Here is a 16,326-nt window from a genome sequence, read left to right as displayed (position 1 = left end):
GACAAGATTGTGCTATATCCATGGCAATGAATACAAAGTACTATGCCAGGTAAACATGATGTATATGATATGATTAAAAGGCTGCAGCTGTAAACATGTAAAAGCACAAGACGGTATGTAGTAACCCATACGTCACATTTATCTGAAGGTGACCACAACACAAAACATGAGTCTTTAATCTCGCCTCGACTATGATTAGGGCACGCCTGTCAAAGGAGTCCTGCAGAGCCATAATCTGCACTGCCGCTTTCTACGTTCTGGTGTAGAAAAACCAAAAGTAGGATAGCCAAGCTTGCCTGTGTACACCGCATCCCCTTCTTGCTCTGCTGGAACAAGGCAATCCCAGGGCTTCTCTATAAAACTCTATGACACATCTTGGTGAGAGGGGTGAGGAGCACATGTATATGATAACAGGGTACAGTATATGATAACAGGTGGCAGAAAAAGAAAGTCGGTCTTGCTCAGAATTTGCAGTAGTGACAACTATTGCTAATAAAAACCTAACAGAAATACTAAAGAAGAGAAACATCATAAGTACATATAAACACTACAAACTTGTGATTTCATGAAACATTTTTATAAATATATTTTCAACTATTGGGTCATTAGGAGCTAGCAGCATAGCCAGAAAGAGGGGTAATTACTGTCTGTTTTGCATGTAGCCCACAAGGACTGGACTTCTTTATTTTTAGATTTGATTCTGGACACACCCCTCTCAAATCTAAAGGGCCCTACACATTGGGGGTCATTCCGAGTTGTTCGCTCGCTAGCAGATTTTAGCAGCATTGCACACGCTAGGCCGCTGCCCTCTGGGAGTGTATCTTAGCTTAGCAGAATAGCGAACGAAAGATTAGCAGAACTGCTACTAAATAATTCCTTGCAGTTTCTGAGTAGCTCGAGACTTACTCCTACACTGCGATCAGCTCAGCCCGTTTCGTTCCTGGTTTGACGTCACAAACACGCCCTGCGTTCGGCCAGCCACTCCCCGTTTCTCCAGACACTCCCACGTTTTATCCTGGCACGCCTGCTTTTTTCCGCACACTCCCAGAAAACGGTCAGTTTCCGCCCAGAAACACCCACTTCCCGTCAATCACACTCCGATCACTTCAACAATGAAAATTCTTCGTTCGGACGTGAGTAAATCTACTAAGTTTTGAGCTGAAATACTTAGCACATGCGCATTTTCGCCTTAATTGCTCCGTTGCGAAAATCGGCAACGAGCGAACAATTCGGAATGACCCCAATTGGCCGATCCGCCGCCAAGCTGCTTGACGGCGGATACGGCCGACCCGGCGGCGGAGGGGCAGTGACGGGGAGAGTGAAGTTTCTTCACTCCCCCGTCACCCGGCTGCATTGAAGTGCAGGCAAATATGGACGAGATCGTCCATATTGGCCTGCATGTACAGCCGACAAGGGACCAGCGATGAACGAGCGCGGGGCCGCACATCGTTCATCGCTGGAGCCTCCACACTCAAAGATATGAACCTTATCTCGTTCATTTATGAACGAGATCGTTCATATCTTTGACTGATGTCGGCCAGTGTGTAGGGCCTATAAATCTCTCTGCACTGTTTAAATCTGTCCCACCCGCAATGCAGCGTGGTTTTGCCAAGGTACAAATAAGATTTTAAACGTACCGGTAAGTCTTTTTCTCGTAGTCCGTAGAGGATGCTGGGGACTCCGTAAGGACCATGGGGATAGACGGGCTCCGCAGGAGACATGGGCACTTTAAGAAAGACTTTAGATCTGGTGTGCACTGGCTCCTCCCTCTATGCCCCTCCTCCAGACCTCAGTTAGAGAAACTGTGCCCAGAGGAGACGGACAGTACGAGGAAAGGATTTTTGTTAATCCAAGAGCAAGATTCATACCAGCCACACCAATCACACCGTATAACTTGTGATATACTATCCAGTTAACAGTATGAAAACGACATAGCATCAGTCCAAGACCGATGAGACTATAACATAACACTTACTTAAGCAATAATTATATACAAGTCTTGCAGAAGTAGTCCTCACTTGGGACGGGCGCCCAGCATCCTCTACGGACTACAAGAAAAAGGTTTACCGGTAGGTTTAAAATCTTATTTTCTCTTACGTCCTAGAGGATGCTGGGGACTCCGTAAGGACTATGGGGATTATACCAAAGCTCCCAAACGGGCGGGAGAGTGCGGATGACTCTGCAGCACCGATTGAGCAAACAGGAGGTCCTCCTTAGCCAGGGTATCAAACTTATAGAACTTTGCAAAGGAGTTTGAACCCGACCAAGTAGTAGCTCGGCACAGCTGTAGCGCCGAGACCCCTCTGGCAGCCGCCCAAGAAGAGACCACCTTCCTAGTGGAATGGGCCTTGACCGATTTAGGTAACGGCAATCCCGCCGTAGAATGCGCCTGCTGAATCGTGTTACAGATCCAGTGAGCAATAGTCTACTTTGAAGCAGGGGCACCAATCTTGTTGGTTGCATACATGACAAACAGTGCTTCTGTTTTTCTGACTGTAGCCGATCTGGCCACGTAAATTTTCAAAGCCCTGACCACATCAAGGGACTCGGGATCTCCAAGTCACGAGTAGCCACAGGCACCACAATAGTTCATATGAAAAGATAAAACCAGTCTTGGCAGGAATTGAGGACGGGTCCGCACTTCCGCTCTATCCATATGGAAAACCAGATAGGGGCTTTTATGTGATAAAGCCGCTAATTCCGACACTCGCCTAGCCGAAGCCAAGGCTAATAACATGACCACCTTCCAAGTGAGATTTTTCAACTCCACCGTTTTAAGTGGTTCAAACCAGTGTGACTTAATGAAACTTAACACCACGTTAAGGTCCCAAAGCGTCACCGGAGGTACAAAAGGAGGCTAAATATGCAGTACTCCCTTCACAAAAGTTTGTACTTCAGGGAGAGAGGTCAATTCCTTTTGAAAGAAAATGAATAAGGCCGAAATCTGAACCCTAATAGATCCTAATTTTAGGCCGAAATTCACTCCAGTTTGCAGGAAGTGAAGGAAACGGCCCAGATGGAATTCTTCCGTAGGAGCATTCCTGGCCTCACACCAATAAACATATTTTCGCCATAAACGGTGATAATGTTTAGATGTCATGTCCTTCCTAGCCTTTATTAGCGTAGGAATGACCTCATCCGGAATACCCTTATCCGCTAGGATCCGGCGTTCAACCGCCGTGCCGTCCAACGCAGCCGCGGTAAGTCTTGGAATAGACATGGCCCCTGTTGCAACCGCGGTCCTGTCTTAGAGGAAGAGGCCACGGATCTTCTGTGAGCATTTCCTGCAGATCCGGATACCAGGTCCTTCGTGGCCAATCTGGAACAATGAGGATTGTTCTCATTCCTCTACCTCCTACCATTCTCAACACCTTGGGTATGAGAGGAAGAGGGGGAAATACATAGACCGACTGGAACACCCACAGTGTCACTAGGGCATCTACAGCTACTGCCTGAGGGTCTCTTGACCTGGTGCAATACCTCTGTAGCTTCCTGTTGAGGCGGGACGCCATGATGTCTATCTGTGGCAGTTCCCACTGACTTGCAATCTGTGCGAAGGCTTCCTAAAGAAGTCCTCTCTTGGATGCAGGTCGAGTTTGCTGAGGAAGTCTGCTTCTCAGTTGTCCACTCCCGGAATGAACTGCTGAAAATGCGCTTACATGATTTTCCGCCCAGCGGAGAATCCTGGTGGCTTCTGCCATTTCCACTCTGCTCTTTGTGCCGCCTTGGCGGTTTACATAAGCCACTGCGGTGATGTTGTCTGACTGGATCAGAACCGGTAGGTCGCGAAGCAATGCTTCCGCTTGCCGAAGGGCGTTGTATATGGCCCTCAGCTCCAGGATGTTGATTTGAATACAAGTTTTTTTACTTGACCCAAAGACCTTGGAAGTTTCTTCCCTGTGTGACTGCTCCCCCACCTCGGAGGCTCGCGTCCGTGGCTACCAGAATCCAGTCCTGGATGGCGAACCTGAGACCCTGCAGAAGGTGAGCACTCTGCAGCCACCATAGGAGAGACACCCTGGCCCTAGGGGACAGGGTGATTAACTGATGCATCTGTAGATGTGATCCGGACCACTTGTTCCGTAGATCCCATTGGAAAGTCCTCGCATGGAACCTGCCGAAGGGAATGGCCCCGTAAGATGCCACCATCTATCCCAGGACCCGAGTGCAGTGATGCAATGACACCTGTTTTGGCTTTAATAGTTTTTTTTACCAGAGTCATTAGTTCCTGGGCCTTCTCTATCGGAAGATAAACCCATTTCAGAATCATACCCAAGAAGGGCAGACGAGTCATAGGAACCAACTGTGACTTCGGGATATTGAGAATCCAGCCGAGTTGCTATGACACCTTCAGCGAAAGTGACACGCTGTTCAACCACTGCTCTTTTGATCTCGCCCTTATTAGGAGATCGTCCAAGTATGGGATAATTGTGACTCCTTGCTTGCGTAGGAGCACCATCATTTCCGCCAATTACCCTGAAATTGGTAATTACAATACTGTACCGTAATTCTCAGGTACGCCTGATGGGGTGGATAAATGGGAACATGAAGGTATGCAGCCTTTATGTCTAGATACACCATAAAATCCCCCCCCTTCCAGGCTGGCGATGATCGCTCTGAGCGATTCCACCTTGAATTTGAACCTTTTCAAGTATAGGTTCAGAGATTTTCATTTTAAAATAGGTCTGACCGAACCGTCCGGTTTCGGGACTACAGCCAAGGTCGAGTAATATCCCCTTCCTTGTTGAAGGAGGGGAACCTTGAGCACCACCTGTTGGAGATACAATGTGTGAATTGTATTTAACATTATCTCCCTTTCTGGGGGAGAAGCCGGTAGGGCCGATAAGGAAAACCGGCGAGGAGGCACCTCTTCGAATTCCAGCTTGTAACCCTGAGAAACAATTTCTATTGCCCAGGGATCCACCTGTGGCTGAAGAGTCGAAGACGTGCTCCCACTGGGGCGGACTCCCTTAGCGGAGCCCCAGCGTCATGCAGTGGATTTAGTAGAGGCCGGGGAGGACTTCTGTTCCTGGGAACTAGCTGTTACCTGCGCCCTTACCTCTGGTTAGAAAGGACGCTCCTCGTACTTTCTTGTTTTTCTGCGACCGAAAGGACGGCATTTGATAATGTCGTGCTTTCTTAGGCTGTGAGGGAATATAAGGCAAAAAATTGGATTTACCAGCTGTAGCCGTGGAGACCAGGTCCGAGAGCCCTTCTCCACACAATTCCTCACCCTTGTAAGGTAAAACCTCCATATGCCTCTTTTAGTCGGCATCACCTGTCCATTGCATGTTCCACAGGACACGTCTAGCAGAAATCGACATAGCGTTGACTCTAGAACCCAGTAGACCAATGTCTCTTTGAGCATGTCTTATATATAAGACAGCATCTTTTATATATCCTAGGGTCAATAACATGGTATCCTTATCTAGGATTTCAATCTCCGCTGATAAGGTATCTGTCCACGCTGCTACAGCGCTATAAACCCCTGCCGACACAATCGCCGGTCTGAGTAGTGTACCAGAATGTGTGTAAATGGACTTCAAAGTACTTTTCTGCATGCTATCTGCAGGATCCCTGAGGGTAGCTGTATCTTGGTATGTCAGCGCTACCTTTTGGGTAAACGTGTCAACGCCTTGTCCACCCTAGAGGAGGATTCCCATCGTATCCTGGCCCTAGCAGGGAAACGATACGCCATGAGAATTCTTTTGGGAAACTGCAGTTTCTTGTCTGGAGATTCCCGCTCTTTTTCACACAATTCATTTGGTTCATGAGAGGGGGGAAATGTTATCTCAGCTTTCTTCCCCTTAAACATGTGTACCCTCGTGTCAGGGACAGGTGGGTCATCAGTGATATGCAAAACATCTTTTATTACAATAATCATATATTGAATACTTTTCTGCCAGTTTTGGCTGTAACTTTGCATCATCGTAGTCGACACTGGAGTCAGACTCCGTGTCGGTACCAGTGTCTATTATTTTGGATAGTGGGCGTTTTGAGACTCTGAAGGTCCCTGCGAGATAGGGACAGACATGGGTAGATTCCCTGTCTGTTCTCTAATCTTTTGTGCAATAAACTTACCTCAGCACTTAATTCCACATATCCAGTCAGGTGTCGGCGTTGTCGACGGAGACACCACACACACATTTGCTCCATCTCCTCCTTAGAAGAGCCTTTTATCTCAGACATGTCGACACACACGTACCGACACACCACACACTCAGGGAATCCTCTTATCTGAAGACAGTTCCCCCACAAGGCCCTTTGGAGAGACAGAGAGAGAGTACGCCAGCACACACCCAGCGCTAATACCCCAGGAAAATCACACAATGTGTTTACCCAGTAGCGCTGTAATACTATTATTTGCTGCCAATTATGTGCCCCCCCCCCTCTTCTCTGAAAACCCCTTTCACCGTGGATAAGCAGGGGAGAGTCCGGGGAGCTTCCTCTCAGCTGTGCTGTGGAGAAAATGGCGCTGGTGAGTGCTGAGGGAGAAGCCTCGCCCCCTCGGCGGCGGGCTTCTGTCCCGCTTAAATATAATAAAAACTGGTGGGGGCTCTTTATATATACAGTGCCTAGCTGTATATATATATATCTTTTGCCAGAAATTAGGTTTATATTGCTGCCCAGGGCGCCCCCCCTGCGCCCTGCACCCTTACAGTGACTGCCGTGTGTGAGATGTGTGGGAGCAATGGCACACAGCTGCACTGCTGTGCGTTACCTCAGTGAAGATCATGAAGTCTTCTGCCGCCTCTGAAGTCTTCTTTTCTTCTCATACTCACCCGGCTTCTATCTTCCGGCTCTGTGAGGAGGACGGCGGCGCGGCTCCGGGACGAACTCCAGGGTGAGACCTGTGTTCTGACTCCTTCTGGAGCTAATGGTGTCCAGTAGCCTAAGAAGCAGAGCCTTGAAACTCCCAGAAGTAGGTCTGCTTCTCTCCCCTCAGTCCGAGGGACTGAGGGGAGAGAAGCAGAACTACTTCTGGGAGTTTCAAGGCTCTGCTTCTAAGGCTACTGGACACCATTATTTTCAGGGAGCCTGCTGGCAACAGACTCCCTGCATCGAGGATGCAGGGAGTCTGTTGCCAGCAGGCTCCCTGAAAATAAAAAATCTAACAAATATACTTTCTGTCAGAAAGCTCAGGAGAGCTCTCTGAAAAGCACACAGTCTCCACTGGGCACAGTATCAAACTGGAGGAGGGGCATAGAGGGAGGAGCCAGTGCACACCAGATCTAAAGTCTTTCTTAAAGTGCCCATGTCTCCTGTGGAGCCCGTCTATCCCCATGGTCCTTACGGAGTCCCCAGCATCCTCTAGGACGTAAGAGAAAAGTTACTTGTTCTTCTTTGCTGTGCTCCCAACTCAGAATCAGACCCGGAGAGTGAGATTTTGAACCCCGACAAAATCATTTTAAGATTTAGAGCATACTTGATCCCTTCTTCAACCTCCCCTCAACCAGTACCTACCACACTGAAGGAGAGTAGGCTGGTATAAATTGTGAGTATGGTCTGTGCTAGATGAATTCTAAATCCTAGTGTGTACATATGTGTAAAAGCATATAAGTAACCACTAACATTTAATATTATCTCCAGGTACAAATAAAGACGAATGGGAAAGTTAACCTTCGGACAACATTATCTTCAAGGAGTTTTATTTTTTATTTCTTTTATTCGACAACAGATATGCTCAGGTCTGTGCATTGTTACCAACCATAACTACACAGCAGAACTATAGCCATATCTAGGGGCAATGGAAACAAACAACTCTGTATAGAAGATAAAGGTGTCTGTAAATGGAGAACCTATCAGGCCAACAACATGGATACACAACACAGAGCTACGTGAGTTACTTACATTAACTTCAGTTATAGCAATATCTACGACGCTACCGACAACAATTAAGGCATCAAATGTGTTCCAAGCGTCAGTGAAATAGTGCTGTTAGGGCGAGTGAGGACAGAACCAGACAAGAGAGAAATAAGAAGAGAGTAGAACCATGACTTACAGAGAATTACAACTCACATCATCCACCAAAAAGGGGATCAAAGTATTCATAAAACCTAAAATACCCATTACTTTATGGCAGTGTTTCCCAACCTTGGCCCTCAAGGTACACTAAGGGGTAAATTTACTAAAGCTTCCAAAACAGAGAATTGGTGATGTTGCCCATAGCAACCAATTGGATGCTGTCTATCATTTCTCTATTGCCTTTTAGAGAATGATAGACAGCACCTGATTGGTTGCTATGGGCAACATCATCAATTCTATGATTTAGAAGCTCTGGTAAATTTACCCCTAACAGTACAAGCTGTATGGATAGCCATACTTTAACATATTTTCGACATCTGATCCTCTCTGCAGCCTCCGAGGGTCCACAGAGAAGGTGAGGGTCTGTTTTTTGTCACATTTCCCCAGCGGTTGCTAATTCTGCAGCCACGGGGTGGGTGGGGGTGCTGTCAGGCTGACCGGTCAGCAGTGATCAGAAGCACTGCAGGCACTGAGGGGAGGGTGAGCCAGGAAGCAGAGGGACCAGAGATCCTCTTCCTGCAGCCACATAGTGAGCTTTCTGACAGGTCGTATCAGATGTGACCATGTTAGGGAAAGCCCAGCCTGGTGTGGTCGCATCTGGTGCGACAATGTCAGAGAAAGCACAGCCTTTTATGGTCACATCTGATGCCAGACAAGTGGTTATCCATCTGTGCTCAAGCATGGTTATCCTTAAAACCCGGACTGCTAGTGTGCCTGTAGGTGGGAAACACTGCTTTTAGGAATAATTCAACATATAAATCCCATTAGCAGAGTCATATTGAGAACCTGCGTATTATTATGGTGTCATGTAAACCTTGTAGCTGAAAGGAAAGTTCTGGAAATAAAATGAAAGTTGGAGTGACTGAGCCTAAGAGGGGAAAGTGTTAGAAATGCCTGTGACTTGTCCAAGTAGTGACACAGCACAGAAGACACAGAGGTTGCAGACACGGCGGAGGGGTGTACTTACATCAGCTTCACTGAGGACCACGTCTACTATGCTGCCAATAACGATGAGGGAATCAAAGGTGTTCCAGGCATCACTAAAATAGCCCTGCACACAGCGGCCAGGGGGCAAATGGAAGCGGTTAACATCAGCATTTCCAGAGGGTTGAAAAGCCACGTTCAGTGGACAGAGCACACAACACAAAGGTAGAGAAGCATTCAATACTGTCTGGGAAATGGACTGAGTAGGCTGACACATGACATTAAGGCGACCCGTAGGCACCACTGATGGGGCCCCAAATGGGCTACTGTACCATTTTTAATACAAATAAAAATAACACTTTTTTTGCTCTTTAAGATGACAAAATCATTCATCAGATAAATCGTACATATTTACAGTATGTAAAAAAATATTGTGCTACATAAATGCAATATTTCCAGGGGTGGGGGTCCGGGTGGTATTCATGTGACCGGCGGTCTGCTGACTGACAGTCACATGACCTCCTCCACCATCCCGATGGTCGGCATGCCGACCAACAGGGACTATTTCCACTCGTGGGTGTCCACGACACCCATAGAGTGGGAATAGAACCCGTGGTGACCGCAGGTCGCCACCGAGCCTGCAGCGTGGCGAGCGCAGCGAGCCCGCAAGGGGCTTGTTGCACTCGCCCCTCCCCGCCGGGATCCCGGCGTCGGTATGCTGCCGGGATCCCGGCGTCGGTAAGCTGACCGCCGGTCAGCCATACTACACCCGGGGTCCTCCAGAGGGCATAACATAAGCCCCTCTAATATATCTACTCAAATAACTCTTTTATAGACATAGCCATGATATAATATGTCCATTATTAGATTATTGTGCATTTATGATATGCTAAATAAAATGCATAAGTAAGCATGCAAAGATTTAAAACTCAGCACTAGAAGGGCGGCTGTTTATCACCACCTGCTGGCCACAAGTGGTACTGCAGCTGGTGAAATTCTCTATGACAGTATTCAATGAAAACGGAATGAATTGCCTTCTAAGGTTATGTTTTCACTAAATGGCAGATTTGCTGAATACATAATAGTATATATGACTATGGGATGTTAACTATACTTGGTGGAGTGGGGGGGATTTAAGCTGAGGTGCCAGTAATTTCTTCCAAATGACGGGATATCAGCAATGGGCAATCTAAAAGATACGCGTTTAGTGACTTCTCTAGATGGATAGAAATGATGCTCTATGTAGCGCAATACTCTCTTTTTAAGAAACTAGATGTCAGACCAGTGCTCAGCCATGTCTCAGCAATATTGCTCAAATGAACATAACAGTATGTATTCTACAGGCACTGACAGCACACCTATTTATGGGAGACAAGGGGATATGGAATATGGACAAGTCACAGCAAATTTCAGCCTTATCATGCATTTCTGAACACAGGCTTACACAGCAATCCCTGGTCACTTACGAGCCAACGTTTTTTTTTGGCGACACAAATCTGATAGATAATATGCAAACACAGGGTCAAATTCTTAGTAAGATAACATAGGACGCATGTATTGTGCATGCCCTGTACATATGTTGTAGGCCCTGGGCATACAGTATATAACAGAATAACTTACACAGAGCATTCTGTGCCTGCAAACAAAAATTAATTATGGCATACATTTTAATTGCAATAAAACTAAATATAAATGTACATTTGTGTTTTGCATTACAGCACTGTACTTGATACCTCCATGGAACCATTAGAAGCTAGGAAACTGTACTGCACTACAATGGATACTGGCTGCTCCCATGCTCGCCACAGGTTCTAGTCCCACTCTATGGGTGTTGTGGATACCCACGAGTGAGAATAGCCACTGTTAGCCAGGATTCCGGCTGGCAGCATTGTCAGTGGTCGGGATTCCGGCGTCAGTATGCTGACCACCGGGATCCCGACTACCAGCAATGTAACTACATCCCACTCCCACAAGCGGGCTGGTTCCAGTATAGACCATGTGCAGGAAGTGAGTTTAAGGTGTGAGCATCACATGACTGTCTCACTTCCTGCCTTAGAACAACCTACTTGGCCTAGATATACCTCCCTGCAGGCCATATCACAATAATTACTGTGATGCTGCGGGTCGTTTCCTTTTTCAGAGATACAGTAAATTACTCACGACCAATGTGCATAATTCCGCCTGTGGTACATTCATTAAAGTAATTTAGTAACGGTGCACAATTATGTGCAGATAGCAAGACTTGTTTCAATAAATATTACTATTTTTACTTTTGGGTGCAAGTGGGTCATTTGTTTAAGTAACTGCGCCCACTTAACAAAGTTTTCAGTACTAAATAGTATTTGTGTTATTGTTAGACTATTGCATATTAATTACAATTTAAGTAAATGCTGAAAAAAAAATCTACAATCTGGCTGATGTCAACATTAGTTACTTTTGGAAACTCTATGACATTAAATATCCATTGGCAAGCACCTGGTCTAGATTAGGGTTGTTTTAAGACTTTAGCGGACTCATGGTGTAGATCACAGGAACAGGAAAAATAATTTTCACCTGCGCAGTAAATGGGCGATGCAGAATTGAACATACAACCATTTGCAGATCACATCTTGTTTTTGTTCTGCGCATGCTCTGGGATGGGGATCAGTACGTAATCCCGCTGGACGGGATCCCGGCGGTTGAAATACCGACGCCGGAATCCCGACCACACAATCCCGACAGGGGTGGCGAGCGGAACGCAGCCCCTTGCGGGCTCGCTTCGCTCGCCACGCTGCAGGCACGGTGCCTCGCTACGCTCGGCACACTATTATATTCTCCCTCTATGGGTGTCGTGGACACCCACGGAGGGAGAATATGTCGGGATTGTGCCGGTCGGGATTCCGGCGTCGGTACTTCGACCGCCGGGATTCCGTCCGGCGGGATGTTGACCGCATCCCCTGGGATGACATGAACGCAAATGCATGTGATACTTAACTGTACGCATTTTAGTAGCATCTCCACTTGTGACTGAAGGGGCGTTCTCATGTAATACAATGTTCACTTAGGGAGTGTCAATGGAATTGGAGGAAAAGGAATTCCTGGCTCCTAGGACACTCTATCTTCTCCATAGAAGCTAATTTAGCTTTTCCTTTACAAGAAAGTCAACCAGTGTCTCCTTGTTTGTTTGTGCTAGCGTATGCACCTTTTGCCCCTTTACTGAAATTAGGCCGGATCTGGATAATAGAGGGTGAGAAATAAAGGTGCCCATACACTAGACGATATTATGAGCGATTTGGCCATTTCCGACGGATCGTAACTACAAATCGTTCATAATAGTGCAGATCGTTCAGTGACAGTGAACGATAATGATAACGATGCGCGGTCACACTGGTCTTTGGTCGGAGCTTCTGATCTTCCCTGCTGCAGGGAAGATCTGAAGCTATCGTCAACAGCAGCATGCTCCTGGATGTATCCACTCCTAGATCTTAAGATATATCTTATGTGTATTGTACTATATTGTTTGCCCAAGACTGCCGGGGGAGCTGCCAGGGGAGTTCAAGGGAAATTGTTAACGAGAATCTAGTGTATGGGCACTTTAAACCTGTGCAAAGGAGGAATTGAACATCTAGGGTCCAACACAAGACTGAACACAAGTTGGACATAAATCTGTATACTGGCCCATACTTAGAGTTGTACGCATCTCTGCATCTGGATTGCTCCTATCCGTTGCTTGGTTTCATACCCATTATCATTATCAGTGTGCCTATGGCTGGTGTAAAACATTCATCAGAAATTACATGTGCCTTAAACTCTGCATAGCCTGCACTAAACGTAGCCTACATGTGAGTGCCTTGTTACCACCCAGTGATGCCCATTCCAACTCAAATGGAGAGGCGTATGACTTGCATAGGACTTTGCATCCCCCGTAGTTCTCTACGGCTGGCTCCAGAGCATCCGCATTACAAACACATGCAAGGTATGCACATAAAACCCAACATCAGCTTACAATGTCTCACTCCAGGACATATGATGGAAGGTAAAGCAGAAGAATGTACTGTAATCACATCCAATACAAGGATTGCCAGGCATATATCTCTGTTATTTGGCTAATGTTGACATCAGTCAAACGCACACTAGCCATGGCCTATACACATATTATTTCACAAAAGGTCTGATCTGAACTCAGCACTTACCTTGGGTTTGAAAGCTATAAGTTTCAAAACCATTTCTACAGTAAAGACGGCAGTGAAGACCATATTCATCACGTCCATGACATCATTAAAGATTTTAGATTGTCCGTAATGCTGAAAAATAAATACATCCTGTGGGTGCCAAAACCATCCTTAGGTAATCCAACAAAATACACACACCAATCCGTCATCAAACTAGTGGTACAAGCAGATATGACCACAGTGTAATCTGGTTGCTGTGCCAGATAGGAGGACAATCAAATGTGTTCACACATGTGGGAGAAAGATTTCCTACACTCAGATTCCTGTTAGCATGCCATGACTGGCACACAGTGACGTGCGGTGAGGTGAGTCAGGGCCTTCTCTGTCATAATAACGTATACGCCAGAGTTTTGACTGTATAAAGTATATGAAAAAATAGGATTTTGATAACCTACCGGTAAATCCTTTTCTCCTAGTCCGTAGAGGATGCTGGGGACGACATCAAGACCATGGGGTATAGACGGGATCCGCAGGAGACATGGGCACTCTAAAGACTTTTCATTGGGTATGAACTGGCTCCTCCCTCCATGCCCCTCCTCCAGACCTCAGATGTAGGAACTGTGCCCAGGGAGACTGACACTTCGAGGAAAAGAATTACTTAACTAGTGGTGAGATATCTCACACCCTCAACCATGCCGCACACATTGCATTCAACATAACACACGCCAACAGGCATGAACCAATTGCAGCAACATGCTGAAAAGTAAGATAACACAACTTGTGTAACTCTAATAACTAAACTGCAGGTAAAATACGCACTGGGACGGGCGCCCAGCATCCTCTACGGACTAGGAGAAAAGGATTTACCGGTGGGTCATCAAAATCCTATTTTCTCATACGTCCTAGAGGTTGCTGGGGATGACATCAAGACCATGGGGTCTATACCAAAGCTCCAGTACGGGCGGGAGAGTGCGGATGACCCTGCAGCACCGATTGACCAAACTTTAGGTCCTCATCGGCCAAGGTGTCAACCTTGCAGAACTTAGCAAATGTGTTTGACCCTGACCAAGTAGCTGCTCGGCAAAGCTGTAATGCCGAGACCCCCCGGGCAGCCGCCCAGGATGAGCCCACCTTCCTAGCGGAGTGGGCCTTTACCGACGTCGGTAACGGCAATCCAGCCGTAGTATGAGCTTGCTGAATCGTATTTCTAATCCAACGTGCAATAGTCTGCTTGGAAGCAGGACAGCCAATCTTGTTGTGAGCATACAGGACAAACAGAGCCTCTGTTTTCCGTATACGAGCCTTTCTAGCCACATAGATTTTCAAAGCTCTAACCACATCTAGAGATTTTGAATCAGTGAATGTGTCAGTAACTACTGGCACTACAATAGGTTGGTTTATGTGGAAAGATGAAACCACCTTCGGAGGAAAATGTTGACGAGTCCTCAACTCTGCCCTATCTTCATGGAAGATCAGGTAAGGGCTCTTGTGAGACAAGGCCCCCAATTCAGACACCCACCTTGCGGTTGCCAAAGCCAAAAGCATCACCACTTTCCAAGTGAGGAACTTCAACTCTATCTTTTGTAGAGGCTCAAACCAATCAGACTGAAGGAACTGCAATACCACATTAAGGTCCCATGGTGCCACTGGAGGCACGAATGGAGGCTGGATGTGCAGAACCCCTTTCACGAAGGTCTGAACCTCTGGGAGAGAGGCCAATTGTTTTTGGAAGAACACGGACAAGGCCGAAATCTGGATCTTGATTGACCCCAATTGGAGGCCCGCCTCCACACCATCCTGCAAAAAATGGAGAAAACGTCCTAAGTGAAACTCTTCCGTAGGAGCTTTCTTGGATTCACACCAAGACATATATTTTCTCCAATACGGTGGTAATGTTTCGACGTTACTCCCTTTCTGGCCTGAATAAGGGTGGGGATGACCTCTTCGGGAATACCCTTCCTGGTTAGGATACGGCGCTCAACAGCTATGCCGTCAAACGTAGTCGCGGTAAGTCTTGGTACACGCACGGCCCCTGCTGCAGCAGGTCCTCTCGAGGAGGAAGAGGCTGAGGATCTTCTATGAACAACTGCTGAAGATCTGGGTACCAAGCCCTCCTTGGCCAGTCTGGGGCAATGAAGATTGCTCGAACCCTTGTTTTCCTTATGAGTACTTTTGGGATCAGCGGAAGTGGAGGGAAGACATACACTGACGGAAAAACCCACTGGGTCACCAGTGCATCCACTGCTACTGCTTGAGGGTCTCTTGACCTGGAACAGTATCTCTGAAGCTTCTTGTTGAGACGAGACGCCATCATGTCTGTTTGAGGAACTCCCCAAAGACTTGTCACCTCTGCAAAGACTTCTTGGTGGAGGCCCCACTCTCCTGGATGGAGATCGTGTCTGCTAAGGAAGTCTGCTTCCCAGTTGTCTACTCCCGGAATGAATATTGCCGACAGAGCTTGTAGATGTTTTTCTGCCCAGCGGAGGATTTTTGTCGCCTCTGCCATTGCCGCTCTGCTTTTCTTTCCGCCCTGCCTGTTTATGTATGCGACTGCTGTTACATTGTCCGCCTGGATCTGCACGGGACGGTCTTGAAGAAGATGTACCGCTTGTTGAAGGCCGTTGTAAATGGCTCTTAGCTCCAGAACGTTTATGTGAAGGCAGGCTTCCTGATGTGACCAACGTCCCTGGAAGTTTTCTCCCTGAGAGACTGCTCCCCAGCCTCGGAGACTTGCATCCGTGGTTACCAGGACCCAGTCCTGAATCCCGAACCTGCGTCCCTCTAGCAGGTGAGAGCTGTGCAACCACCACAGGAGCGAAATCCTGGTTTTTGACGACAGAATTATCTTTCTGTGCATGTGTGGGTGTGACCCCGACCACTTGTCCAACAGGTCCCACTGGAATACTCTGGCATGGAACCTGCCAAACTGTATGGCCTCGTAGGCCGCCACCATCTTCCCCAACAACCGAATGCAATGATGGATTGACACACTTGATGGTTTACCATTTTCTGGATTTCCAGAGCCTTTTCCAGCGGAAGAAATACTCTCTGAACTTTTGTGTCCAGACTCATCCCGATGAAAAGACAACCTTGTCGTCGGTTCCAACTGTGACTTTGGGAAATTTATGATCCACCCGTGTTGTTGGAGTATTGACAGAGAGAGTGATTTGTTTTGTAACAACTGCTCCCTGCATCTCGCTTTTATCAGGAGGTCGTCCAGATAAGG

General features: G+C 47.1%; 1 protein-coding gene across 17 annotated transcripts in view; it reads right to left on the bottom strand.

The window, feature by feature from the left end:
• CACNA1D (calcium voltage-gated channel subunit alpha1 D) overlaps window positions 1-16,326 on the bottom strand; it is a 923,074-nt gene that overhangs the window by 197,772 nt on the left and 708,976 nt on the right. For 9 of the 17 annotated variants that reach the window (XM_063940823.1, XM_063940810.1, XM_063940809.1 and 6 more), the window contains 3 exons: window positions 13,122-13,232; window positions 8,993-9,076; window positions 7,852-7,935 (listed from right to left, as the gene is read on the bottom strand). In XM_063940823.1, coding sequence (XP_063796893.1) covers window positions 7,852-7,935; window positions 8,993-9,076; window positions 13,122-13,232 — 279 coding nt within the window. The remainder of the gene's footprint in view (window positions 1-7,851; window positions 7,936-8,992; window positions 9,077-13,121; window positions 13,233-16,326) is intronic. The other 8 variants (XM_063940825.1, XM_063940816.1, XM_063940819.1 and 5 more) reach the window with 2 other exon arrangements.

The sequence above is a fragment of the Pseudophryne corroboree genome, chromosome 9 (assembly GCF_028390025.1).
Source record: "Pseudophryne corroboree isolate aPseCor3 chromosome 9, aPseCor3.hap2, whole genome shotgun sequence".
NCBI lineage: Eukaryota > Metazoa > Chordata > Amphibia > Anura > Myobatrachidae > Pseudophryne > Pseudophryne corroboree.
This window is presented reverse-complemented; position numbering and strand designations above follow the sequence as displayed.